Genomic DNA, 23,662 nt, shown 5'->3' on the forward strand with positions numbered 1-23,662 from the left:
ATAGCATAGTTAAAAATCATTTATTAACGGCACAATTATATCGCTATGAATAGGTATCGATAGCGCTGAACTAATCGAACGATGCGAAATCAACGAACCAGTTCATTCACCGAATCAATGGAACTGTTTTAGGCAACATAGATTTTTTGTGTGTGTTTTTCCGTTTTCCGCGAATTCTGTATATAGCAATAATAAATATCGTTACTTATGCGAAATTAGTGTGCACATTAATGCGAATGCGCCCAGTGCAGATAGTAAGTAGAGAATTGTGCAACCGGAATTGTTGCGGCAGAAAAACATGACCCGAGCGAAAGCTTGCCCTGGACAAAAGGCCACAATGTGACACACAAACAATAACAATTCGGTTTAAAGGCGAAACATAACACAAATACCGATCAATAGCTATATAGCTGTCAAATATTCCGCATTGCCCAATATGCCAAAGGTGCCCGGAAGAGCTCTCAAAGTAGCTGGAGACGAAGGCGGACGTGACATGTTGCAAGAGTCAGCACGCATGCACCCTGAGCCGCTGCTGTCTGCGGGTCGGAAGCAGAGCAGGGCGGCGTGCCACAAGCATTGGATTGGCCAATTATTTTGGTTTTAATTGGGCGCCAATAGGAATCTTTCATTCAACTTTTACAAGACGGGTTTATTTTTTCACACTAATGGGCACTACTCCTGCCCCGCATCGATTTTGGCGGGATATTTGACATGTTGTTAAAGCGTTGTTGCTTCCTGTTTTGTTGTTTGCAGCACTTGAACGGAAACCGCGCCGGAGACATCGGAGTTTGATGCTCTACACAGAGGAATGGCGGTCAAGGTGCAATTTGAGATTGGCCACACGTCAAAGCTGCGCAGCAAGAAAACCCCACATCCGCAGGCCTTCACCCACGACTGGGAGATCTACGTGCAGGGCGTGAACAAGGCGGACATCAGTGCCTTTGTGGAGAAGGTTGTCTTTCTGCTGCACGAGTCCTTTCCCAAACCGAAGCGTGGTAAGTGTCGAATGTCGCGAAAGTGTTCGTTTTGTTAATTTCATTGATTTTTCCTTGCAGTGATCAAGGAGCCACCGTATGCTCTACATGAGTCGGGATATGCCGGCTTCCTATTGCCAGTCGAAATATATTTTCGCAATCGCGACGAGCCCAAGCGCATCATGTACCAGTACGATCTGGAGCTGCAGCAGACAGGGCCACCACGTCACCATGTCGAGGTGAAGACACACGTGTTTGAGGCCCCCTCTGAAGAATTTCGGGCCAAGCTGATGCGCGGCGGTGGAGTGCCCGTGTTTGGTGCGAATATCGGGCCCAGCAGCCTCAGTCGCACGCTATCGCCCAGCGTCGGTGGCGGCGAGGGGGGGCCCAACAACGAGGTGGGCATTGTCAAGGCCAAGGGTGGGGGCAGCAGTACCTTGACCATTGACTCGGCACCGATCAAGAAGCACAAGTCGCGCAACGATGATCCCGGCAAGACCAGCGCCTTCTCTGCGCTCTTCGGGCCGCCCATCACCAAGGGGAATGGCGGCAATATGTTGGCCATTGCTGCTCCCCCAAAACACTCGCCGGAGGGCAAAGCCGCGCCCGCCAGTGGCAAGAGCGGCTCACACGATGGCGGCAAAGAGAAGTCGAGCAAGGAGCGCGACAAGTCCAGTAGCGGGGACAAGCCCCGCGAGAAGGACAAGAAGGATCGTCATGGCCGGGACAAGGATCGCAAATCAAGCAAGTCCGGCGAGGGGGGCGGCAAGCATGATCGCGACAAGGAAAAGTCCAAAAAGGACAAGTCCCGCGACAAGGAGCGTGAACGCGAGCAGAGCTCCAGTAGCACACCCTCCTCTACGGCCCTGGTCCTGGCAAATTCCTCGGCATTGATGAAGCGTACGGCCAGCCCGAAGTTAGGCAAGGCCGAAATGAGTGCTCCCAGTCCCAAGAAGATGGCCACTGATGCGTCCAATGCGGTCGCAGTGCCCACCTCGCGATCCAAAGAGCGCGATGAGCACAAGTCGGGGAAGTCCGAGTCCAAGGACAAGGAGCGCAGCTCCAACAAGAAGTCCAAAAAGGAGAAAAAGGACAAGGAGCGCGAACGCGAACGGGAGCGGGACAAACAACGCGAGGATCACAAGGACAAGCGGCTGCCGAAGGATGAGCGAACTGGCCAAACCGACAGTCCGCTGGCCGCTGGCAATACACTGCAGCATCAGGCAGCGACCAATCAGAGCGCCTCCGCCACGGGCAAGGCGACGCCCACCTCTGTGGGCAGCAACAGCAGCAGCAGCATGGCCAGCAGCGGCAAGCGGGGAGGCGATCAGAAAGAGGAGTCCACATCGACGGCGGCCACTCCAAAGCATTTAGAGAAAGCCACAGATCCAAAGTCAGACAAGGGAACGAGCAATGGCAATGCCGACAACAACAACAAGAAGTCCCACAAGCATAAGAAGAAGGACAAGAGCAAGGACAAGGATAAGGAGCGCAGCGAGCGCGAAAAGGACAAAGAGAAGCCCAAGGAGCGGGAGAAAGACAAACAGCAGCAGCTGGCAGCAGCAGCACCGACAGTGGAGAAGCCATCAGTGGCTGAGCCATCGCCCAAGACAACGGGCGCCAGTCCCAGCGGTGAGGCCACGACGACGGACAAATTTGCAACCAGCGGGGCCAGTGCCAATGCCAACAGCAGCAAGAAGGAGAAACACAAGAAATCGAAGGAGAAGGCCTCCAGCAAGGACGAGAAACGGCAGCGAGAGACCGCCGGGGACAAGCACAGCGGCAAGCAACAGCAGCCACAGACGCATCCACAGCCGGGACAGAACAAGGCTCCAAGCAATCTAGACCTCAGTGATGTGGACTCGGCTCAATCGGCGCCGGATTTGGCTGCCACCAGTGCACTGGCCGCAGCAGCGGCTGCCACGCTCCAGCATTCGGACAGCTCCAACAGCAGTTTTCCCGATCTGCCAGCGAGGGGCAGCCAACAAAAACCATCGACACAGGCGGCTAAGGCCAGTGCAGGGTCCGCAAAAGATGCCAAATCTGCTGGCAAGGAACACAAGGGAAAGTCAAAGCCAAACGAAAAGCCGGAGAAGAACAGCGATAAGTCCGAAAGGCCAGACAGAACACCAGAGACCAAGGCGGCGGACAAGTCCGAGAAGCCGGACAAAGAGGAAAAGAAACGGAATCGTCGCAGTTCCCAGAACAGCAACAGCGGCAGCGGCGGTGGTGGAGGGGGCTTTATGGAGCCCCCCGTCAAGCCCTCAAAGAAGGAACAGAACAAGGCACCGCGTGAGAAATCCAAATCGCCGTCGCTGCGTCCTTCGAATGCGAATTCCACAGCGCTTGCGCCAGTGGCTGGCAGTGCAGGATCAGGATTCCTGCCGCCGCCGCCGTCCTCGCCATCCAGCAATAGCCATCCCAGCGGTGGGGCGACAGCAGCCAGCAGCCTGAACAACAACAACAACAATAACAGCAGTTCGCCGGCTGAGATGACGCCATCCCTGCAGGTGAGCACCACATCCTTGCCGACGGAATATCTGAGCGAACTGCAGGAGCTGCATCACAAGATCATGACGCTGCAGGACAACGAGGAGCTGCAACAGGTCGTCGAAATGATAGCGGCCACCGGCTGCTACGAGATCACGCACAAGACCTTCGACTTTGATCTGTGCAAGCTGGATCGTGTGACCGTGCAGCGGCTCCAGGAGTTTCTGGCCACCTCAGTCTCGTGACACCAAATGGCCAATGCCGCCGCCGCACCAGCTCTCTACAGCTAGACGATGCACAAAACCCTCATGCACATAACCAAATACAATACACTTTAAAGAAAGTTTAGTTGTAAACCACACAGGTTCTGCTCCCCCCCCCCCCCCCCCTTCCCTTTTGTTTAGATGTTAGGTTACAGGCCAGAGCAGCAGTATGCGATACTCTCTCTCTGTCTCTATCTCTGTCTCGATGCACAGGAAGGCTATATATAAGCACACCTACCCCTAAACCATATACCATACGCGAACCATATCCTTTTAGCTCGAGACTCATTTCCATCTAAGACCTATAATTATTCTTATTTTAACTGGTTTCCTATTCGATTATAAATATCATTATATTTTTATTATTTGGTAAGATGATCTCCTCGATCCTTTACTCTTAATTTATTGAGTATTTAAACTTGAAAAATAAATAATGACTTTTGTACAATTACTAGATTTTTTTGTTATATTTTATTACCCATCCCAAAAGCAAAAAAACTAATCTGAAATCGAAGCAAGTATTATACATAGTTCTATCTAGATAAGATATACATATATGTACACCCCAAATTATGCACAGTGCGTTTATGAACGTTAAGGTATTACCAGATATAATATATCATCAGTAGAATGGAGGCGCAGAAAGCAGAAGGATTGCCTTGAAATACACATAGTTACGAAACGGACACGGATACGGATGTTCTACGGATCTAACCAAAGTAATGTTTAGTATTGTATATACGCGATTACGAATTTACGCAAAAAAACAGAGTTAATTTTAACCCAAAACCCAGTGCGAGGTCAATGCTCAGGATACGCAATCAGACCGCATTCCCAAAATCAAACAAAAACACACCCCCCTACGCGTATATACTTATCGTAAATGTCTGTATGTGAAGAAATGTTTATCAATATTCAAATAAAAGTACATACAGGCGACTATAAATACAGTGCATTATAAAAATATATGCCTATATCTATGTGTGTTCGGTATTTGGTTACAGAGAGTTTTCATTTCATTTCATTGCTCTTTTCTCTACTACTATAAATACAAAATAATTAGTACTTTCTTTCGCTTTGAGTTGAGGAACTTATATTACAAAAACTGAGGCAGACTTTCAAACTTAATATCGAAAAAGAGAGCGAGCGTAGTCTTTTGTGGCAAATATGAATACATTGTGGGGAGGAGAATACAAATACAAACAGCTGTGAATATTCGAATATTAATCGAGCTAATTGATTAGCAGAGACTAATTGAGACTGTTTGAGACTACAGACTAGAGAGTGTTTGTTATTTGCGTCTGCATGTGCGCATTGACTAGTCGCGGCAATAGCAATATTTCCGCAATTCTGGATCACGATCGTAAATGCACCTGGCCTGAGTGCCGTACTTGTTCACACGCGAGATATCCGTGAGCTTTGTTGTCGCACTGAATGTCTGCAGGTTGTGGGACACACTGGCCTCGTACAGCCCATTGCCCGGCTGTGTGACCAGCTGCAGCTGGTACATCTCGTCGTGCACCTCCGTCTGGCCGGTCATATCCGCCAGGAAACCATCCCTGTCGCTGTTCGTCTTGAACTGCAGCAGCTCCTTGTGCGGCTGCAGGCGCAGCGCCCAATTTACGCGAAGCAACTCCAGCGGAACGCAGAACTTTCGCTGCTCGGCTGTGGCCGCATTGATGGTGTCCACAATGCTCTGAGCCGCCTTGAGTATCACGCCAGAGTATTGAGTGTCGTTCAGCTGCAGTGGACGCCAATTGAGGCAGGCACACCAGTGGGTCTCTATGTAAGCATCGGCACAAGAGCGATTGCTGGGTATGGGTTCAAGCAGCGAGATGGCACGTCCTCGAGCCAGTTCCGAGATGTGGATGCTGGGCTTAGGAGATATATCATCGCTCTCAACAGTCGTCTCTTCGTCGCTGGCGGTCTGCAGCTCTGCAGAGATAAATCATTTGAGATGGTCTTACATTACGATAGAAATATAAAGGCTTACGAATGATGTGCTTCAGTGTGGCGTGCACATCGAATGGCGTTGTAAGGCGCTGCTCGTTGGCCAGAAAGTTTTTATACTCATGGGGGAAACGTTTCTTAAAGGACTCGGGAAAGGCAAAGCTAAAGAACGGCAGTCGCTCCTCCTGCTTGCCTTGCAGGGTGGCCCGCACCTCTGCAAAGCGATTGCCATGATCCGCCATAAAAATGAGAATGGTGTCATCCAGCAGAGATTTCTCCTTGAGGGCGAACAGCCAGTCGTGTACATCATCATCGGCTGCGCCCACCAGATTGATGGAATCGTGCGAGAGTCCCCCATGAAAGCTGAAGACAAAGCGCGGCGCATCACGATACTTAAGCATAAACTAAAAGGGGAATATGGTTCAGTTAAGCTTGAAAAGATGCGGGAAAGTCTTACATTCTTGGTGTACTCCAGCATGGTAATATGATCCGGCTGGTGGCCAATACAGTTGGGCTGGCTGTCGCCTGCCATTTGCTCTGCCTGCACAAAATATGTGCGAAGATAGTGGTCGACGGGCTGCGATTGAAAACCATTCATTCGGTACGTGAAGGTGCCTACATTGGGCAAATCCTCGTTGAAGGAAGTCATGTAGCCGAGACGTGCAAAATCCTGCCAAATCATGGGATACGAATCCACGCTGCCCGATCCCGAAAACCGTTTCCTTGTCTCTGGCAGCTCCAGTTCCGTAAAGCCCGTCAGCAGAGGCACCAGTGCCTGTGGCGTGCCATCGCCCACAATATTATACCCCTTCAGCACTGTGGCGCCCAGTTGTTTGGTCAGATACTCGTATGTCCTTGGCAGCTTGCGCATGAAGGCGTTGCGACTCAGCGAATCAAAGCCGAACATCAGAACATTGTAGAACGAGGCGGTCGGCACTTCCTGCATCTGAGGCTGGGCCTGGGCCACTCCCTCCGGTGGCAATACAGCCAGATTTGGGGCAAAATTGGCAGCCAGCGGTCTTTGCACAGTATCACGGATACCATGCGCCATACCGAACCAGCTGTGGGGACAAAGGAAACAAGTGTAATCTGATATCACAGGCAGGAATGTGAACTAAGAGTCACCTTTGACCGCTGCCCGACCGGCATGATACTTTGACAAAGTCACTGCTCTGCAGGACATACGGCTCCTTGACCCTCAGCGTACGCCCAAAGCGCACCTTGTAGTCCGATTTGCGTATGATGTCCGTGTACGAGCAAATGACATCCTCGTGACTGGCAGTAATCTCAGGCCTCACAAAGCATATGGATTTCTACAGAAGCAATGATTAAGAGGAGGCATAAGAATATGATTATTTCGCAAACATTCTCGCAGTCACCTCGCACATGACCCAATCGAGTCCGTCGCCGCAGTGTACTTTCCCCACCGGTTTGTAGAATTGCATGATATCGGGATTGTCCACATCCAACTGTGGATGTCGGCATTCGCCTTGATTCATGGCCGCCCGAATGGAGCGCTCGATAATTTCGCTGCACATAAGAAAAAGCATATACAAGCAAAAGCAATTAATAAATAATGATTATCTGCAAAGCACACACAAGCACAAACAGACATGGTATTTGTGCAACGATAAAGACATACATTTTAACATTTTTATCCAAATCCCTCTCTTCATTTAAAACATACAAGGAAAAGAGCAACAACACCAGGCAGACGGCCACAGCAATTTTTTGTGCCGTCCCGCGACGTAGAACTCTCATCTTTTTTATGGCTGTAAACAAAAATTTCGAGGAAGGGTGTAAGGTCAACCATGTCCATTGTTCTTTGAACAGCGTACTCACGTATCCACGTATCGCTGATACGGCAGCTAGTGCTGTACTGCAGTATGCAGTGTCAAAAGCGGCAATGTAATTAAATGTTTGTAATTGTTAACAACAATTGTTAACAAAAACCCGCGCCACCAACAGCCAGCCGGGCGTTAGAGGTGAGAGTAGTAGGAGTATATCGGTAGATGAACCATTTGGAGATGTACGATAGCGTACGATATTTATGTTTCTTCAATTTGCGATTTAATTTAAATAAAAAGGTTTAATTGCGTTTGAATATACTTCTCGCCAATTAAAGATTGTTTGGAAAGAAATAGCCCTACTGGATCATTCACATTTTTTATTTTTGAACAGAAATATTTTTGTAATTCTATATATCGATATCGACCACTATTTCTTATCGATCATGAGGTTGTTGTGATCCCACCGATATTAATACCGATAATTGTAAACAAAAGGCTACCAAAAACCAAAATTATCAATTTACGACCTCTTTATTTGTTTTCGGGCCTTTCACGCCAGACCAAACGCACTGCAATACAACAACTGTGAAGTAAACAATGCCAATTACCATAAAATAGAAGGCATAAACGGTAAACTGTTCAAATACGTTCAAATTGAGATTGACATTTTCCGAAACAACCACAAATGTCAGGATGCATTGCAAGAGGAGCGCAATAAAAGTGTTGAAGCCAAAGACCAAGGCAAAGCTGTCCTCCACCAGGCTGCTGGCCAGCTCAGAGCTGCAAGAAGAGCGAAACATGGGTAGATTGACAACAAAGAGATTGAGGCTTAGGACAAACCTGGCCACCGTTATGGTAAAAGCAAATAAACCGCCGAAGAGCACATAGCCCAAATAGGAGTAGTATATATTGCTGGTCCATGATGACAGCAGTATACAGCCACCCTGCAGTACCGACAGCACAGCTATGGTCAGAAAGCTGGTGCGCGTCTTCAGGCGACTCGCAGGAAAGTAGCCCGCGAGCAGTGAGAAGACAGCACTGAGGGCCGTCAAAGCAGCGTCCACGGCTCCATTCCATGCAATCTGGTAAAGAGAACATTGAAGACACTACAATATACCACCATCTGCCTCCACTTACAGTTGGCTCATCGTAGGACTTCCACACCACCTGCATGTAGGTGCTTATTTGGAGAAAGCCGGCCAGTATCATGGCATACCATAGGCTCCACTGCAGGACCGTGGGATTTGTGTAGGCGCTGTGGAAGTGAGTCCACAGTAGCTGAAAAGCATGGAAGCTTTGCTTCGTGGCAGGTGAAGGCTTTTCCACCGTTTCCTCTGGCTTTTGTGATCCATTCTCAATGACTGCTGCATCGGACTTTGTTTCATCTTTCCCAGCTCCAGATTGGCTATGGAAATACAGGCTCTTTTCGACCTTTGGCAAACCGAACGACCAAAACAGCGCCAACACTTGACCTGCAGGAAAAATCATTTGCTGGATTATAAGTCTTCTGATTAGCCAGAGTATTAAACGCACTTGTAATGCTGATGATGTAGAGCTGTCGGTAGACCATCCACTGCATACCAATCATGAGCTGCGCCAGGAGCCCACCCACCAACTTTCCCACGAACATGGCCGACCGGGTATAGGAAGTCACAAGCGGATAATACTTTTTATCGACCTTTGCATAGATGTAAGCATAGTAGGCCACTTCTGCCGCCTGGTAGAAGCCGTAGAACACTTCAACCACCTGCAGCCCCGTCAGAGTTGTGGTCCAAAGCAGCGTACTCCAGACTAAGATGCCCGTCAGAGCATTGGCAATGATTACAGGCTTGTATCTGATGGGAGAAAATAGAGGTATGACCTTGGTGCGATCGCATTATTGCATGCCTGGGTTCTGAATACCTGAGAAAGTCTGTGATGAGGAACACAAAGATTTGTAGAGCCAGATAGGAGTAGGTGCCCACGGGATAGACGGAACGATTGATCTCTTCCTGGGTGACATGATACCAGTCACTCATCAATATCTCAGCGTGATAAGGCTCCGAGGGACGGATCTCGCGCAGGAAACCGAATATGCATAATACCCACGATATCTTCAGCCACGACTCCATTCCGCTGCGGCTGCCAATGCGAATCTAATCGCGATATTCACTACAATCCAGCGATAATGCTGGTGCGCCGCTCTGTGCGGTGTCTAGAAAGCTTAGACAACCTATTAAAATAATTACACATTCTTCCAGCCAAGGGGTTATGAGGGTACCTCTCTGACTATAGAGATTTCGTTTTGACGTGTCTTATAATCAGCGCAACTCGCGATTGGACGCGGGAGACTTTCAACGAGCCAACCTACATGGACTGGCCCTGTCGGACTTCACACACATGGCGGAGCGTAAGGGAGATCCGATGAAAAGATTCCGCTAATTTGCTCTCAGCATAGCCAAAGCACAATCACGATGCGGTCGCGGATCCGTTCCCACTCCATGAAATTAAAATTATCAGCTAATTAGACTATTAGCAAAGCACTTAAGTGGATCTTTCAGTATAACTTAAATTCTTAACAACCTGGTAGGTCTTTAAAATGTGGTTTCTGTTTTCGTTCGCGATACACTTATGAGTGAAATTGAAGGCTGATAAGTTAAAGCACTTTGATCAAAATCTCGTGTAACATGCGTGGTAGTATTGAGTGATAAGGCTAAAAAAATCGGGAGATTCCCAGGTGAATATTAATAACTTTGGAAGGTGACATTCAAACGTTTAAAATGGGATTTCAACCTGACAAAACAAAGACATCTTTATAGAGGGATAAAATGCCATTTCTGGATGATTTTCAATCGAGGAATAGGGGAGTCTGGGTTTAGCAGGCACTGTTTGAAACCCAGCGGAATTCCACAAAAGCTTAGCTGAAAGCAGCGCTAAAACTGACCCGCACATATGTATGCATGTACATACCTTCACGTACAAATTCGTATATGTCCGCTAATACTTACATATGTATTCATTTCCATATTTACAAGCTATAGCGATGACAGGCCTTTGAAATTATAGGTTGTTAAAGATAGTACAAATAGCAGAGGGTTACTACAAAGATACCTTAAGCACTAAACTTGGAAATATGATTAAAGTTGGGTGCGTCTGCTGGGCAACAAGATTACCCTTCAGCTAGACAAAGCTTGTGCTTGATACAATCGCAATTCGCCTTATAAATTATCAGCTTATTAAATCATTAGCACAGCACTCAAAAACAGCAATGATGGTCTATAAAAGCAGGTCTTTATTCCGTGACACTTGAGACAGATTGGGGCATTCTATAAATGGAACATATCTACACAATTATTAAACTTTTTCCAATCGATCTTTCTCGGAATACAATCACATTATTATCGAACCCTGAAATCGCGGGAATACTTTCAACGGGAACGAGAACATATAGGAACACGCTTCACTTAATCTAATTACATATATTTTTGTGCACACCAACAGGTGACTTTAAGTACTTTGCTAAATGCATCTATAACTATTCCAAAGTGTTCTCCAGCTTCTCCCTGGTTGCTGCGCGAAGCCAGACATACTCCACGAGGACTGATATCAAATAGAGAACGCCCACGCAAATGAAATAGAAGGCATAGGCCGTGTACTGTCCCACAGCATCGAGTTCAAAGCCCGTCTCTGTGACAAATATCATGGTCAGCAGGGACTGGAAAATGAGTGCGATCAGCGTATTAAAGCCAAAAACTAGACCAAAGCTATCCTCCTGCAGATGCCGGGCCACCTCAGCGCTGCAACGATCAAGAAAAGGAGTTAACTACAGATCTCGAACAAGAGTCATGATGGATCTTACCTGGAAACTGTGATGGTGAAGCCATAGAGGCCACCAAACAACACGAATCCCACATACGACCAATAAATATTGTGTGTCCAGCAGCAGATCAGCACACAGCCTCCTTCCAACGCAGAGAAGAAGGCCAGAATAAGCAGACTTGTGCGCGGATTCAGACGATCCGTGTGCAGGTAACCGGCGGCCAAGGCACTCAGTGCAGCCAAAGCGGTTAGCACTGCATCAACGGCTCCGTTCCAGGCTATCAACGGTTCCGGCTCGATCACCTTCCACAGCACCTGCATGTAGTAGGTGACCTGAAGGTAGCCAGCCAGGCCGATGGCATACCACAGGCTCCACTGAATCACGCGGCCATTGGTATATGCACTGCGAAAGTGAATCCACAGCAAACGCATGGCCCTGGGCTGCTTCGCAATGTCCGCCTGCGACTGACTGGACACCTCCATGCTGGAATCCCCCGGCAACTCGGTTTGGGTATAGGAGGACTGATCCGATATGGCTTCTGGTGTGTCGTACGACTCTTCGCGATGAAAGTACAGGCTCTTGTCCACTCTGGGGAGACCAAAGGCCCACAACATGGCCATTATTTGAGCTGAAAAAAGGACAGGTTGAATAAATCTCTCTTTTTGGAAAGGCATATCTTGCCACTCACTGGCCAGCGTTATATAGTTGAGTTCTTTGTAGTTCATCAGCTCCAGATTGATCATCAGTTGAGAGGTAATGCCGGATACCAATTTTCCAACAAACATGGCAGCTCTCGTGTGGGAGGTAACGCGAGGATAATACTTTTTATCCACCTTGGCATAGATGTACGTGAAGTAGGCCACCTCTGCTGCCATGTAGGTCCCATAGAAGAACTCCAAGATCTGCAGCGACAACAAACTAGTTGTCCAGATGAGCATGCTCCAGATGATCACACCGGTGGCTCCAATTGTGATGATGAGCGGCTTGTAGCTGCAAAAGAAATGGAAAGATGTTTATTTGGATTTATTGAATAAAAGTTATATTATGTTTACCGCAGAAAGTCGGTTATGAGGAATACAAAGACCAATTGCACCAGGTACGCATATGTACCCACGGGATAGACATCATGTGTGAGCTGTAAACAGAATTAATATTATTTATTGGTATTTATAGATTGTTTTGGCATCCATTCACCTGAGTCTCCGTTATATTACGCCAGGGACCCAATAGATATTCGGTGACATACGGCTCTGAGGGTCGGATCTCGCGCACACATCCGAAGATGCATAGCAGGCAGGAAATTTTCAGCCACTCTTTCATTGTACTAATTGTGTAACGGTGGCGCGCAACGTAATGTAACGTAATGGATAGCGTATGCCGTTCGGTTGGGGCTGGCTTTCCGCATTCGTGGAATGAATCCGCTGTTGGGCTGTTCTGTTTGGTTAAGCGCTTTTTAATAACACGGCCACAATTGTTGTATCAGGCCATGGACGCCCGTACTCAATCTAATCTTTGCACTCTCTCTGGATGGCCATTATCAGTCTAAAACACCCTATTTATATTTATATTTACACAGAAATCTCTGTTCAAACGATTGTTAGATAATTAAAAGATTTATACTGCGAAGGCCGAACTAAATGCAGAACCAAAACGTTGCGCCCGACGACAGCCGGCGATATGCTCACGTTTACTTTTTGAATGTCAAATAAACATCTACGCGCGAGCAGCACATCGTTTATATGTCTGTATGTACATATATCTGTCCTCTGTCCGATCGAAGCGACCCACCTGTAGTGTTCAGGCTATCAATTTTCAGACACCCTACACGCGGTTTTGCTGTTGATTGTAATTTAAGATCGAATCGAAGGAATTTTCTAGCTCTCACAGCTTTCGTTATCGATTTATCACAAAACACAACACTTAATTTAAATACAAATTTACCTTCCAAAGCCACAGATGAATGAACAAATACAAAACAATTAAAATCAATTGACTTTTGTGAGGCCGTAAATAAATTTCGATTTCATGCTTTCGGTGGGGCTGTTACATCACAGCAACGCAACAGAGCGACCAAAGCATCTGTACAGTGATTGGCAATAACAGCGCCGTGCAGCTGTTCCCACCTGAATGGCAACTGCGTCGGTGAAACCAATAACAACAAGAACCAGAATCGAAAGCTACCGTTGAAGCCGAAGCTTTTGATACCCTTGCAGAGCCATGGTGATACTTCGATTTTTGTATTTCATTTTGGAAAGGCTATCGAAAGCTCATTAAGCTTCTCCAAAGACTTGCTTTATGAACTGTCGTTCCTATGCGGCTGCAGCTTTATAATATAGTGATTCTATACCGATCTGCGTTTCAAATCTCTGCTCAAAATCATTATACCCTCTCTGTCAAGAATAAAAACAGATGTTTATATATTGTAAAAAATACACGTTTATTTAGCGCGCTCACTTTAAAATTAGTAATGTGTTTCAATGTTGTACAGGGGGTAGTATTCGGTATTGCATGTATAACAAACAAATTAAATAGGAGAAACTTTAGCTATTTACACAAAACACACGGAGGATTTCCCAGGAAAAAAACTGACGCCTACGTTTTCCACACATACGTACACACACACACGAGTATATGACGGCCAGCTGCCGTTGGACAAACTGATTCCCAGACGGACATTCGACTACAAGCTAAAATTGGCCACACTTGCGGAAATAGTTAGAAAATACATGTAAAAAACGTCTTAACAGCAACAGTTTTGAGTTTCGTTTCGACTCCTTTCGCACAAGCTTTTGGTAACGGTCACACCATTTTCCTTTTCCTTTTTTGATTCGTTTCGTTGATTTCTCTCCTTCGTCATTTACTGCTGTGCAATGGGCGTGGGCGTGGCCACAGTGGCCGCCGCTCCTCCTGTCGCTGCGGGATCGGCCGTGACAAACTCTATGGACGCAGAATTGATGCAGTAACGTTTGCGTGTTGGCTTGGGTCCATCCTCGAAGACGTGCCCCATGTGGGCGTTGCAGCGGGCGCAGCGTACCTCGGTGCGTATGCGTTCTGGATGTGCAATTAGTAGTAAAATATTGCCCCCTTTGTAATTTGTATTTTTGCAAATTTGTGAGATTAATTGGATACGTTTTGTTGTTGGTTTTATATAGCGCATTTTTGTTTTACAATAATTTTTTTTTTTTTTTTTGCAGATCAAGTTAAAGTTTTTATAAAAAAAAAACAAAATTAAAAGAAAATAGATTGCAAAATGAATGAAATGAAAAGCGAAGAGAAAAAGACAGAGCGGGAATAGGAGAGCACAGGGTACATTCAGGACGTCAAAAGAGAACGGTTGAATGCGAAGAGAAGAAACAGTAAATGCAACGGCAAATAATGAGAGTGCAGCGGAGACAGCAAGAGAGAATGTCAGGTGACAGGTCGATGGGGGGTGGGAGGAGTGAAGGAGAGTGCAAGTGCAGCAGAGAGGCGAAATCGAGCGAGCGAAGAAAAAAGAATGGACGTCGTTAATGAGGCAAAAAGAGATGACAAGTAACGTAACGAATGATTTATATTTATTTATTTTTTTTTTTTTGTATTTGCAGATCGGTGTATATAATCATTATGCGGTTAATAAAGCAAAATTGTATGCATAATGTGTGTGTGTGTGAGTGTTTTTTTGTTACAATTTTTAACAATGGATTTTGTGTGTGTGTATTTTTATTTGTTGTTAGCAAAACAAACCCCCAAAGAACGTTTATAGGCATACATTTAGTTTTTTGTTTGAAGCGAGTTAAAAAAAGAGAAATAGAAAATATACGAAAATACACATTATTCAAGTTGTTTGACACTATATATTTATATATAGTATGTAATGGGATTGGATACGATACAGTAGTATTGCATTATGTTATACATAAATCAAATATACAAATCAAAAAAACGAAATATAGTATTTTTGGGCATGAGTAAGAAGCAAAACCAAAAACAACAAAATGAATGCACCATCAAAATAGAATTATAATATCGGTATACACATAATGGAGCTCCCTAACCCAAATATAGCGACGACTGACCTTGAACTATGATCGATACGATACGAGAATGATGGCGGGTATTAAGCTTGTGTACGTGCCTGATGATTGGGTTTAGTTTTTGTTTTTGTATGGATTTTGGTGGTGGTGGGTGGGTCATATTGAAACCGAAAGACAGTAGAGAGTCGCGTGAAAGATGGATGAAATTCAACCGAAAATGAAGTATACTTAAACCAAACCAAAGGATCTTCAGACTGATCGTTAATGCCGAGTATATCAGACCCCTTTTTTTTCTTCCATAAAATACATAATTTATGTCTCACTCCTCGTTCCACAATACATTTGAGTATTTATCATACATACAATATCTTTTTGCCAAGCATTGGTTTCACGAACATTTTTTTGCATAATAAACTCCTATAAAATATCTAAATATCTTGTAACATAACACGTTAATTCTGCTTGAGACTTCATTCATTTGCTTCTGTTTTTTGGGAAGGCGGTGAGACACTAAACAGTACACAGATCGAGCATTATTTCTTGGACGATGTCGTCGTGGAGGCGGCTGTCGGTGCACTCTTCACAAAATCTATCGACGCCGAGTTGATGCAGAAACGATGATGCTTGGGCGGTGGTCCATCGTCGAAGACGTGGCCCATGTGTGCCGAGCATTTTGAGCAGCGCACCTCAGTGCGTACCATGCCTAACGTTTTTGAAATGACTACTGTTGTTTTAATCATATATGTTTAGAGGAGGTTTAGGCAGCAGAGAGAGAGACGGAATATATGAAATTTTGGTTGCATTTGTTTTTGTTGTTGGACATTTTTGGAGAAAGTTAGAGGTTTTTGTTTTTTAGTTTATAGTTTTTAGTTTTGGGTGGGAAAAAAGATGTGAATAAAAGAATAACACTCAATTAGGAATTCATTTTAGTCTTTTCTTCTTCGGTTAGTTGCACATTCAGGTTCATCAACAATCAACAGCAACAACAACAACAACAACAAGAACAACAACATCATCATCATCATCATCATCAAATGGCCGACAGTTTGGCATTCAAGCGTCTAACGAACGGCACAACTACAGTGAACTATAGGGAACACGTACCACAATTTCAAGACAAAACCAAGCCAAAACAAAGCAACAAACAAAAATATATATGTATATAGGGGACAGAACAATAATGAAATCATTTTGCAAATACATTTCTTTGGTTATAGAACATAAAATAGAACTGAACTGTTTTTTATCTGTCTTTGCTTCGTATATTACAGGTTGGTTATTAAACATCTTGTTATCTTTTATCTGAGGCTAGTATCTCCTAAGCTCAACACAAACTTTGATTATATGGCAACGAAACGGCAAATGATATAGAAACTCAACTCAAAAACGGTTTTTGCAAATAACATCTAAGTGTGCTTAACATTGTCTAGACGATAGACAGCTAAACGGACCGAACCGAGGCTACATACCTGGTATGCTGGCATCCCGATGGAGGGTTACCTTGCCCTTGTCGAGGACGTCGTTGAACGCTGGCCAGCCGCAGCCCGAGTCGTATTTCGTGTCCGAGCTGAACAGATCCTGATGACACACAATGCACTGGTACACCCCCTTCTCGTAGTGCTTGTTGTAGCAGCCTGCAACAGGAATTAGTGGGTGGTTATTACACAAATATAAGTATGTTTTGAAACACTTCTATTGTGCTTGCCGCACCTGTGTAGGGCCGCTCGGTGCCCGCCTCCTGTGTAACCTGATACTGCAGTGGGGTTAGGCGTTTGCGCAGCTCCTCTTTGTTAACGGTAACCTTTTCGGTTTTATTCTCCATGTTGTTGGCTTTACTGGGATTCGTCTTACCCTCGTCGCTGTCGTGACGCGTATCTGTAATTTAAAACGGAAATTGTACTTAAGCTGCGGTTAAGTTATGTGCGATCCGTGTGTGCTGCTTAGTTTACCACCAATTGAGTAATGGAAATTGTATAATTATGGGAAAAACATTATGTCGTTAAGCTTCCTTAATCGTTCACCTATCAGCAGAACTTTCAACTAAACCTTGGGCAATCATAATTGGTTAGTTTAAAAGCAAGATAAGAAACCAGAGCCTAGTACTATCAGCCATGAATTGCGAAATGTATTTTCAGAAAACCCAAAATCATCTTGTTTTTTTAACTAGAAGCAATAAAGCTGGAGAAATGTACCTACTGGTGTTTATTTTCCCTTGATAAACCAGAGACTGCTCCCCCTCTGATATGCCACAAAATGCACTCGCGCGTCCTCCACCCCACACACAATTTGTATACAAAGTCCGAAGCAGGCAATAAACCTAATTGTGGGAGGTGTAAACAGATTGGTTAAGTGCAGCCGACTACAAATAAAGCGAAGAAACGCATGGAACTACTACAAATAGAGTGAAGAAACGCATATGGTTTAAAAATAGCACTTTATGCTGCAATAAAACAAAGTGGCGCCCATCGATCGTTGAGTGTAAACAAAATACATACAGCATATAGTGGGAAAAGGAGTGCGGGGGAGGGGCGAGACAGTCTAATTTAATTTGGTTTTTTTTTATAGAAAACCACTCGACTGTGTCGTAGACAATGATTTAATTTCGCCAGATGCAGGGGCACGGGGGGTACGGTATTATGGCGTGCATAAGGAATGCACAAGACAATTTGAACTAGACAATTCCGTCTATAATTAGACACTGGTCAATCGATTGATTTCTATATAAATTGGCTCAACAAATGAATCAAATCCATTGTGTGGCCTAGACACACCCACACGGGAACCAGACCAAGCCCATAAATAGACCACCCCTCCCCAGCACACTCACCTGCAAAGCAGCGTGCGATGGGCACTGCAGCTGCGAGTACTCCTAATGGATTGCGATTGGGGTGTCTCCACTTGGCAGCCGCCGCAGCAATAAGTGCGAAATTTCGTGTGTGCCGCAGTGCGTGGCGAGAAAGTGAAAACATTTTTAACTTTTCAGCAGAAAAAATTTAAAGTGACAATCACTGAAGGCGTAGGAGGAGACGGCAACTAACGGTGCCTGCACTGCGCTGCACTTGGCACTGGGTGGTTATTTAATCACCGTTCGATGTGAATGGCGAGAGCAAAACAGCATGGGGAAAAACGGGAAAGTCAATGACAGGCCAAAGGTATATTGATTATGGGGTAGGGGAAGACCCACTCTCTTCTGTGTATTTTAACTAACTAAGCGAATAGTATCTATAGCGTTTGGCTGCATTCGCGGGAAGATGCACTCCAGAACGGAGGCTGCCGTACCTTCTATCTAATATGCCTTGCACAGGTCTGTCCACCCACACACGACTAATATTTATGCAATTTCTGCCACTTCCGTCTTTATCCGTTCTATTTTTGTGCAACTTGTTTTGCCTGCTTCTATGTCCCCGCCTGTGTATGAATGTATGTTCGCACGGGAGAAAGCGCATTAGAGAGAAAGCCGTTGTTGCTCAATTGCACACACGCTCATTAAAAGAAAATTGTCTGCCTCGTAGAACCCCCTCTCATAACCTGGGGCCAACAAACACAATTTCCTTCAATGTCAGAACAAATCCAAATATGACCACTAACACATTGCTACTTACGGGGGGTGGTGGGGGACTGAGTGTCCTTGAATTGATTGGGACGAACGGCGCTAGAAAAAATATCTCACCTGCTTGAAATAGTTTATTTCTATTTTTGGCCTTTGTTTATAACTTTGTGGGGAAGTTTTTGTAAAGCGTGCACGCGGACCAACAAGCGCGCGTCGTTGTTACGCAGCGAAGGAAAATGGAAAACTTGCTTAAAAAAAGCTTAAAACAGCAGCAAACAGCAAAAAAACAGATTAAAAACATGCCATTCACAGCGCAACGCACGCAGAGCGAACAGCTGATCGGCAGTGCTGCCAGCCTTTCAGAGGAAAAACTAGCAGTGCTTCTCTCTTTGTCAACCACAGAAAACTGTGTGGCAACGCTGTCGAATTTGTTATTTTTTATCTCTGTGTAATGTAATTGTTTATACAAAAAATCAGTGAAAAATTAATCCATTGTTGTGTGCTGAGCTTCACTAAACACAGCCAACGCGCGCACCATGAGAGTGGGATACCATTGAGCTCGCGAAAAGACCACACGCAAAGAGGGCGTCAACAAACCGTGGGGGTGGACTTGATAAAGAAGAAGACAAGCCAGAGATTAAGAACAGAAGAGTTTCATTGAGATAAAATCATTCGATTGCGACAAATACGACTAGTATGAGTAACCACAGATACCACCATGGGGGCAGCTACATGCATCCGCGGATGTCGTATCCCCACCACTTCACCTACGTCAGCTCCTGCGTGAAATACATGATCTTCCTGCTGAACTTCCTTTTCTGGCTCTTCGGCGGCCTGCTCCTGGCCATCGGTGTGTACGCGTTCATGGACAAACTGAAGGATGGCAATGGGTGGTTGCGCCTGGACACCGTCTACGATGTGATCTTCAATATATCCTTGGTGATGATCATTGCGGGCTGTGTGATATTCGTAGTCAGCTTTGCCGGATGCCTGGGAGCTCTGCGGGAGAACACCTGCCTGCTGAAGTTCTACTCGATGTGTCTGCTTATGTTTTTCATCATGGAAATGACTTTAGGTGGGTACACACACCGATTACCAACGCAGGAAGAATATTAACTCTCTTCTCATTGCAGCCATCATCTGCTTCGTGTTCCCGCAGTACATGAACTCGTTCTTGGAATCACAGTTTGCCGACAAGATTATACACTCGTACCGCGATGACTCAGATCTGCAGAATTTCATTGACTTTGCGCAGCAAGAGTTCAAGTGCTGTGGCCTCAGCAATGCTGGCTACCAGGACTGGAGTGAGTCACAATCAGCCTGCAACACAGTTGACTGCAACTAATCGACATTTCCCCTTCCCATTGCAGGCAAGAACGAGTACTTCAATTGCTCCTCCCCATCTGTGGAAAAGTGCGGCGTGCCCTACAGCTGCTGCATCAACGCCACCGACATCAGTTCCGGCCTGGTCAACATAATGTGCGGCTATGGCGTGCAGGAGCACTCGGTGGCAGCCGCTAGCAAGCGCATCTGGACTAGCGGCTGCATTGAAATCGTGCGCGTCTGGGTAGAACGAAATCTCTATGTGATTGCTGGCGTGGCCCTGGGAGTTGCCTTGCTCCAGCTGTTCGTCATTTATCTGGCCAAGACCCTGGAGGGACAGATAGACCTTCAGAAGTCGCGCTGGTCGTGAGTGCCATACCATCATCCGTACTTGTACGGATACCCGTGCGACGAAGACTTGTACTACAACACTCAAATGTGAGAGATGGCCCTGGCGGCAGGAGCACGACTGCCGCCGCTGAGCTGATCGAGCTAATCTGGTCCTACAAGTGCTCAAATACTAGTTTCCTCCCAAATAGCTTTGGTTTCAATAATGTCTCTATATTTTATGTTAGCTTATTACTCAGCCTATGTTCTCAAGCCCTGTGCAATTAATGTTTAAATTGCAATCAATCATCACTCCCCCAGGCTAGCGCCTGAACCTAACCTAACCTATACTCTCTTGCCGAAAAATACAGTCTAGTTTTATATATATTTGTAACCCATAAATAATCCCATAGTGGTCCTAGCAGTGTTTAAATATTAGTTTTCCCCCAAATAGTTTTGGTTTCAATAATGGCTCTGTCTCTGTTCTCAAACCCTTTGCATTTAATGTTCAAATTGCAATCATATTTATACTCTCTTGACGGACAACACAGTCTAGTATGTATACCCCATAAATAATCCCATAGTGGCATAGGCCATTTTTAAGGCAGCTCTGTACGTTTTTAATGTCTCAGCGTGATCCGTACCGTAGTCACAAAATCAAAGCAAATGAACAAACACTTAAATATATGCGCAATATCGTATTACTAATAAAAGACATTTGTATATAAGTATAAGTTTATCTAAGAAATACATACGCATTTAAAATGAGAATTATATTTATAAAGAAAACCAAACTATACCAAAACTGCTACGTATTTGTTGGACTAAATAATATACATACTAGAATTAATAGAGATTTTAAGCATCTGTATCTGTGTTTGTGTGTAAACCTCGTTGTACTACATAATCAAATACAGACCATACATATGTACGTGTAATTTGGGTAACTTTTTAATGGGGTTTATGGTACTTAAAGATGGCATTTCTTGATTGATAAAATGGAGAATGCATAGCTCTTTCATCTAATGGCTTATAGCTCCATGGTTTGTTTGGACTTTGAACACGATCTACACGCAATATAGAGTCGGCCCCAACATAGTATTCGGCTGTATCAGCATGAAGTTTACTGAACCCTGGAGAACTCACACGAAGCGACTACAACCTTTCAACTAAAAAAAAAAGAAATAATATAATAATAAATCAATAAAAAGTCTTGAAACATGAACACAATATGGTTCATACAGCATTATATACGTTACGTGCCTATCAGTCTTCATAAATCAGTCTATAAATTCGAGTTTTAGTTAAGCTTCCAACAGCCCCACTTGTGGGTCTTTGGGTCTAATTAGTGTTTATTCGATAAAAGAAAACTTGTTTTCACTAAACAACATATCACGGCTGCTGGAAAGCTGCTTCGCTGCAAAGAGCAGGTCAAGGATGATAACCTGATTAGAATTGAGCTAAGTTGTGAAATTCTATATTTAAACTCCAACCGCAATCGCCAAAGCATTCAAAGTTCACTACTTAGATTAGAAGACCATTCGAGAAGTGGTACAATTTATAAAAGACGACCGCCCTCCAGGCGATAAGCTGATTCATAAATAAACATTTAAAGAAAGATTCTATTTATTTGAATACACTCTGCTTGCTGATAAAAAAGTGAAAAAACCAACCATCTTGGTGGACATCCTTAGTACTTGATAATAGAGCGAATGCTCTCGCCTTTGTGCATCAGATCGAATGCCTTGTTGATCTCTGATAGTGGCAGTTCGTGGGTAATGAACTCATCCACCAGCAGATCCTTCTTTAGGTATGCCTCCACCAGTTTGGGCACATCCGAGACCGAACGCCAACCGCCAAAGGCAGATCCCTTCCACACACGACCCACAACCAGTTGGAAGGGTCGAGTGGAAATCTCCTGGCCAGCGCCGGCCACACCAATGACCACCGATGTGCCCCAGCCCTTGTGCGTGGCCTCCAGGGCGGAACGCATGGTATTCACATTGCCAATGCACTCGAAGGTGTAGTCGAAACCGCCATCGGTCAGGTCAATCAGATAGTTTTGAATAGCTCCCTTGTCGGCCACATCCTTGGGATTGACAAAGTCGGTGAAGCCGAATTTCTTGGCCAGTTCGAATTTGTCGGGATTGATGTCGATGCCGTAGACTTTGCCGGCGCCAGCCTTCTTGCAGCCCAAACCTACGGCCAGTCCAACTGCACCCAGACCCCAGACGGCGCAAGTGCTGCCGGGTTCCACCTAAATAATTAATTAAATAACTATAGCTCTTATGTAAACCCAAACAGTACACACCTTTGCGGTGTTCAAGGCAGCGCCATAGCCCGTGGAAATGCCACAGCCCAGAAGGCACACCTTCTCCAATGGAGCTGTCTCGTTGATTTTCGTCAGCGATATGTCGGCCACCACCGTGTACTCGGCGAATGTGGAGGTGCCCATGAAGTGGAACAGCTGCTGACCTTTGCACGACAAGCGGGACGAGCCATTGGGCATGACACCAGCGCCCTGGGTCAGGCGAATCTTCTGGCAAAGATTTGTCTTCCCGCTCTTGCAGAATTTGCAATCATCGCACTGCGGAATGTAAAGGGCAATGACATGATCGCCAGCCTTGAAGTTGGTGACGCCCTCGCCGACGCTCTCCACAATGCCAGCGCCCTCATGGCCAAGAACCACTGGAAAGAGACCCTCGGGATCCGCACCGCTCAACGAGAACGCGTCCGTGTGGCAAACGCCAGTGGCTGTAATCTTGATGCGAACCTGCCAAGCGATTTAAAGTGGACTATAAAACAAATCATAAATGGAATTTTCCATTTAGACCCACCTCATGCGCCTGAGGGGGCGCCACCTCGATATCCTCAATGATCAGCGGCTTCTTCGCCTCCCATGCCACTGCAGCTTTGCATTTAATTACCTGCGGAGGTGTAGTGCATGTTCGTTTAGTATCTGGCTTTTTGTTGCTGTTCTAATTAATATTCTGGGTACGTACTTTGCCTTCTGTTGCGGACATCTTGGTAGGAAATAGTTTTTGCGATAAGTTCCAGGCGAGGCGGCGAATAAGAGGCACCGGTTGATCGTTAGTGTTGTCATTGCGACTGAATTTAGCCCACTTAACCCCCCCTCTAGTTAAACAGGTTAAAAGCTTGAATTACACAGTGGTTACAGCATGT

The 23,662-nt window shown here is 45.5% G+C and overlaps 7 protein-coding genes across 12 annotated transcripts; 2 read left to right on the top strand and 5 right to left on the bottom strand.

Annotated features, from left to right (window-relative positions):
* The first annotated feature begins 98 nt into the window (after nucleotides 1-98).
* On the top strand, nucleotides 99-4,181 carry LOC108156071 (protein AF-9). Its single transcript, XM_017287355.2, has 3 exons — nucleotides 99-254; nucleotides 754-995; nucleotides 1,056-4,181. Exons 2-3 carry the CDS (start codon nucleotides 809-811, stop codon nucleotides 3,707-3,709), a joined length of 2,841 nt encoding a protein of 946 aa, XP_017142844.1. The 5' UTR covers nucleotides 99-254; nucleotides 754-808; the 3' UTR covers nucleotides 3,710-4,181.
* Nucleotides 4,182-4,615: 434 nt separating this feature from the next.
* Nucleotides 4,616-7,668, bottom strand: LOC108156072. Its single transcript, XM_017287356.2, has 7 exons — nucleotides 7,520-7,668; nucleotides 7,320-7,449; nucleotides 7,057-7,207; nucleotides 6,803-6,990; nucleotides 6,135-6,738; nucleotides 5,721-6,081; nucleotides 4,616-5,662 (listed from the first exon to the last, which is right to left on the bottom strand). Exons 2-7 carry the CDS (start codon nucleotides 7,436-7,438, stop codon nucleotides 5,046-5,048), a joined length of 2,040 nt encoding a protein of 679 aa, XP_017142845.1. The 5' UTR covers nucleotides 7,439-7,449; nucleotides 7,520-7,668; the 3' UTR covers nucleotides 4,616-5,045.
* A 306-nt stretch (nucleotides 7,669-7,974) lies between these two features.
* Nucleotides 7,975-10,616, bottom strand: LOC108155607 (thiamine transporter 2). The gene is made up of 5 exons (XM_017286533.2): nucleotides 9,370-10,616; nucleotides 9,001-9,302; nucleotides 8,605-8,939; nucleotides 8,308-8,549; nucleotides 7,975-8,247 (listed from the first exon to the last, which is right to left on the bottom strand). The coding sequence occupies exons 1-5, from the start codon at nucleotides 9,576-9,578 to the stop codon at nucleotides 7,983-7,985; spliced, it is 1,353 nt and encodes a 450-aa protein (XP_017142022.1). The 5' UTR covers nucleotides 9,579-10,616; the 3' UTR covers nucleotides 7,975-7,982.
* Nucleotides 10,617-10,715: 99 nt separating this feature from the next.
* Nucleotides 10,716-13,577, bottom strand: LOC108155606 (thiamine transporter 1). Of its 2 annotated transcripts, none has more exons than XM_033388177.1 (5): nucleotides 13,208-13,577; nucleotides 12,461-12,700; nucleotides 12,319-12,401; nucleotides 11,306-12,256; nucleotides 10,716-11,243 (listed from the first exon to the last, which is right to left on the bottom strand). In XM_033388177.1, the coding sequence occupies exons 2-5, from the start codon at nucleotides 12,584-12,586 to the stop codon at nucleotides 10,982-10,984; spliced, it is 1,422 nt and encodes a 473-aa protein (XP_033244068.1). In that variant the 5' UTR covers nucleotides 12,587-12,700; nucleotides 13,208-13,577; the 3' UTR covers nucleotides 10,716-10,981. The 2 variants fall into 2 exon arrangements, with proteins under 2 accessions (XP_033244068.1, XP_017142020.1); XM_017286531.2 differs by lacking the exon at nucleotides 13,208-13,577 and having other exon boundaries at nucleotides 11,306-11,894; nucleotides 11,955-12,256; nucleotides 12,461-13,193.
* Nucleotides 13,578-13,682: 105 nt separating this feature from the next.
* On the bottom strand, nucleotides 13,683-19,133 carry LOC108155611 (methionine-R-sulfoxide reductase B1). 5 transcript variants are annotated; one of them, XM_017286540.2, is made up of 4 exons: nucleotides 18,950-19,133; nucleotides 16,990-17,154; nucleotides 16,749-16,913; nucleotides 13,683-14,350 (listed from the first exon to the last, which is right to left on the bottom strand). In XM_017286540.2, exons 2-4 carry the CDS (start codon nucleotides 17,099-17,101, stop codon nucleotides 14,124-14,126), a joined length of 504 nt encoding a protein of 167 aa, XP_017142029.1. In that variant the 5' UTR covers nucleotides 17,102-17,154; nucleotides 18,950-19,133; the 3' UTR covers nucleotides 13,683-14,123. The 5 variants fall into 5 exon arrangements, with proteins under 5 accessions (XP_017142029.1, XP_017142025.1, XP_017142026.1 ...); XM_017286536.2 differs by lacking the exon at nucleotides 18,950-19,133 and adding an exon at nucleotides 18,107-18,369; XM_017286537.2 differs by lacking the exon at nucleotides 18,950-19,133 and adding an exon at nucleotides 18,107-18,365 and having other exon boundaries at nucleotides 13,683-14,317.
* Nucleotides 19,134-19,220: 87 nt separating this feature from the next.
* Nucleotides 19,221-21,417, top strand: LOC108155610 (tetraspanin-33). The gene is made up of 3 exons (XM_017286535.2): nucleotides 19,221-19,904; nucleotides 19,963-20,133; nucleotides 20,200-21,417. The coding sequence occupies exons 1-3, from the start codon at nucleotides 19,526-19,528 to the stop codon at nucleotides 20,520-20,522; spliced, it is 873 nt and encodes a 290-aa protein (XP_017142024.1). The 5' UTR covers nucleotides 19,221-19,525; the 3' UTR covers nucleotides 20,523-21,417.
* A 670-nt stretch (nucleotides 21,418-22,087) lies between these two features.
* LOC108155608 (alcohol dehydrogenase class-3) lies at nucleotides 22,088-23,590 on the bottom strand. The gene is made up of 4 exons (XM_017286534.2): nucleotides 23,482-23,590; nucleotides 23,317-23,406; nucleotides 22,791-23,252; nucleotides 22,088-22,736 (listed from the first exon to the last, which is right to left on the bottom strand). The coding sequence occupies exons 1-4, from the start codon at nucleotides 23,500-23,502 to the stop codon at nucleotides 22,170-22,172; spliced, it is 1,140 nt and encodes a 379-aa protein (XP_017142023.1). The 5' UTR covers nucleotides 23,503-23,590; the 3' UTR covers nucleotides 22,088-22,169.
* Between the last annotated feature and the right edge of the window lie 72 nt (nucleotides 23,591-23,662).

Source organism: Drosophila miranda, chromosome 2 (genome assembly GCF_003369915.1).
Source record: "Drosophila miranda strain MSH22 chromosome 2, D.miranda_PacBio2.1, whole genome shotgun sequence".
In the NCBI taxonomy this organism is placed as follows: Eukaryota; Metazoa; Arthropoda; class Insecta; order Diptera; family Drosophilidae; genus Drosophila; species Drosophila miranda.

Excerpts from the sequence above, each read along its gene's own strand:
- LOC108156071 (XM_017287355.2), top strand. The coding sequence starts at position 809 with ATGGCGGTCAAGGTGCAATTTGAGATTGGCCACACGTCAAAGCTGCGC. Across the intron at positions 996-1,055 it reads CTTTCCCAAACCGAAGCGTG|TGATCAAGGAGCCACCGTAT; the intron begins GTAAGTGTCGAA and ends TTTTCCTTGCAG.
- LOC108156072 (XM_017287356.2), bottom strand. The coding sequence starts at position 7,438 with ATGAGAGTTCTACGTCGCGGGACGGCACAAAAAATTGCTGTGGCCGTC. Across the intron at positions 7,208-7,319 it reads TTGGATAAAAATGTTAAAAT|CGAAATTATCGAGCGCTCCA; the intron begins GTATGTCTTTAT and ends TCTTATGTGCAG. Across the intron at positions 6,739-6,802 it reads CGGTCGGGCAGCGGTCAAAG|CTGGTTCGGTATGGCGCATG; the intron begins GTGACTCTTAGT and ends TTGTCCCCACAG.
- LOC108155607 (XM_017286533.2), bottom strand. The coding sequence starts at position 9,578 with ATGGAGTCGTGGCTGAAGATATCGTGGGTATTATGCATATTCGGTTTC. Across the intron at positions 9,303-9,369 it reads CTCATCACAGACTTTCTCAG|ATACAAGCCTGTAATCATTG; the intron begins GTATTCAGAACC and ends TTCTCCCATCAG. Across the intron at positions 8,550-8,604 it reads AGTCCTACGATGAGCCAACT|ATTGCATGGAATGGAGCCGT; the intron begins GTAAGTGGAGGC and ends TCTCTTTACCAG.
- LOC108155606 (XM_033388177.1), bottom strand. The coding sequence starts at position 12,586 with ATGAAAGAGTGGCTGAAAATTTCCTGCCTGCTATGCATCTTCGGATGT. Across the intron at positions 12,402-12,460 it reads GTAATATAACGGAGACTCAG|CTCACACATGATGTCTATCC; the intron begins GTGAATGGATGC and ends TTCTGTTTACAG. Across the intron at positions 11,244-11,305 it reads TTCACCATCACAGTTTCCAG|CGCTGAGGTGGCCCGGCATC; the intron begins GTAAGATCCATC and ends TGATCGTTGCAG.
- LOC108155611 (XM_017286536.2), bottom strand. The coding sequence starts at position 18,248 with ATGTTTTCACTTTCTCGCCACGCACTGCGGCACACACGAAATTTCGCA. Across the intron at positions 17,155-18,106 it reads CATCGCACGCTGCTTTGCAG|ATACGCGTCACGACAGCGAC; the intron begins GTGAGTGTGCTG and ends TTTAAATTACAG. Across the intron at positions 14,351-16,748 it reads TCGGGATGCCAGCATACCAG|GGGGCAATATTTTACTACTA; the intron begins GTATGTAGCCTC and ends CAAATTACAAAG.
- LOC108155610 (XM_017286535.2), top strand. The coding sequence starts at position 19,526 with ATGAGTAACCACAGATACCACCATGGGGGCAGCTACATGCATCCGCGG. Across the intron at positions 19,905-19,962 it reads CATCATGGAAATGACTTTAG|CCATCATCTGCTTCGTGTTC; the intron begins GTGGGTACACAC and ends TTCTCATTGCAG. Across the intron at positions 20,134-20,199 it reads TGCTGGCTACCAGGACTGGA|GCAAGAACGAGTACTTCAAT; the intron begins GTGAGTCACAAT and ends TTCCCATTGCAG.
- LOC108155608 (XM_017286534.2), bottom strand. The coding sequence starts at position 23,502 with ATGTCCGCAACAGAAGGCAAA. Across the intron at positions 23,407-23,481 it reads TGTCCGCAACAGAAGGCAAA|GTAATTAAATGCAAAGCTGC; the intron begins GTACGTACCCAG and ends ACACCTCCGCAG. Across the intron at positions 22,737-22,790 it reads CTGCCTTGAACACCGCAAAG|GTGGAACCCGGCAGCACTTG; the intron begins GTGTGTACTGTT and ends TTAATTATTTAG.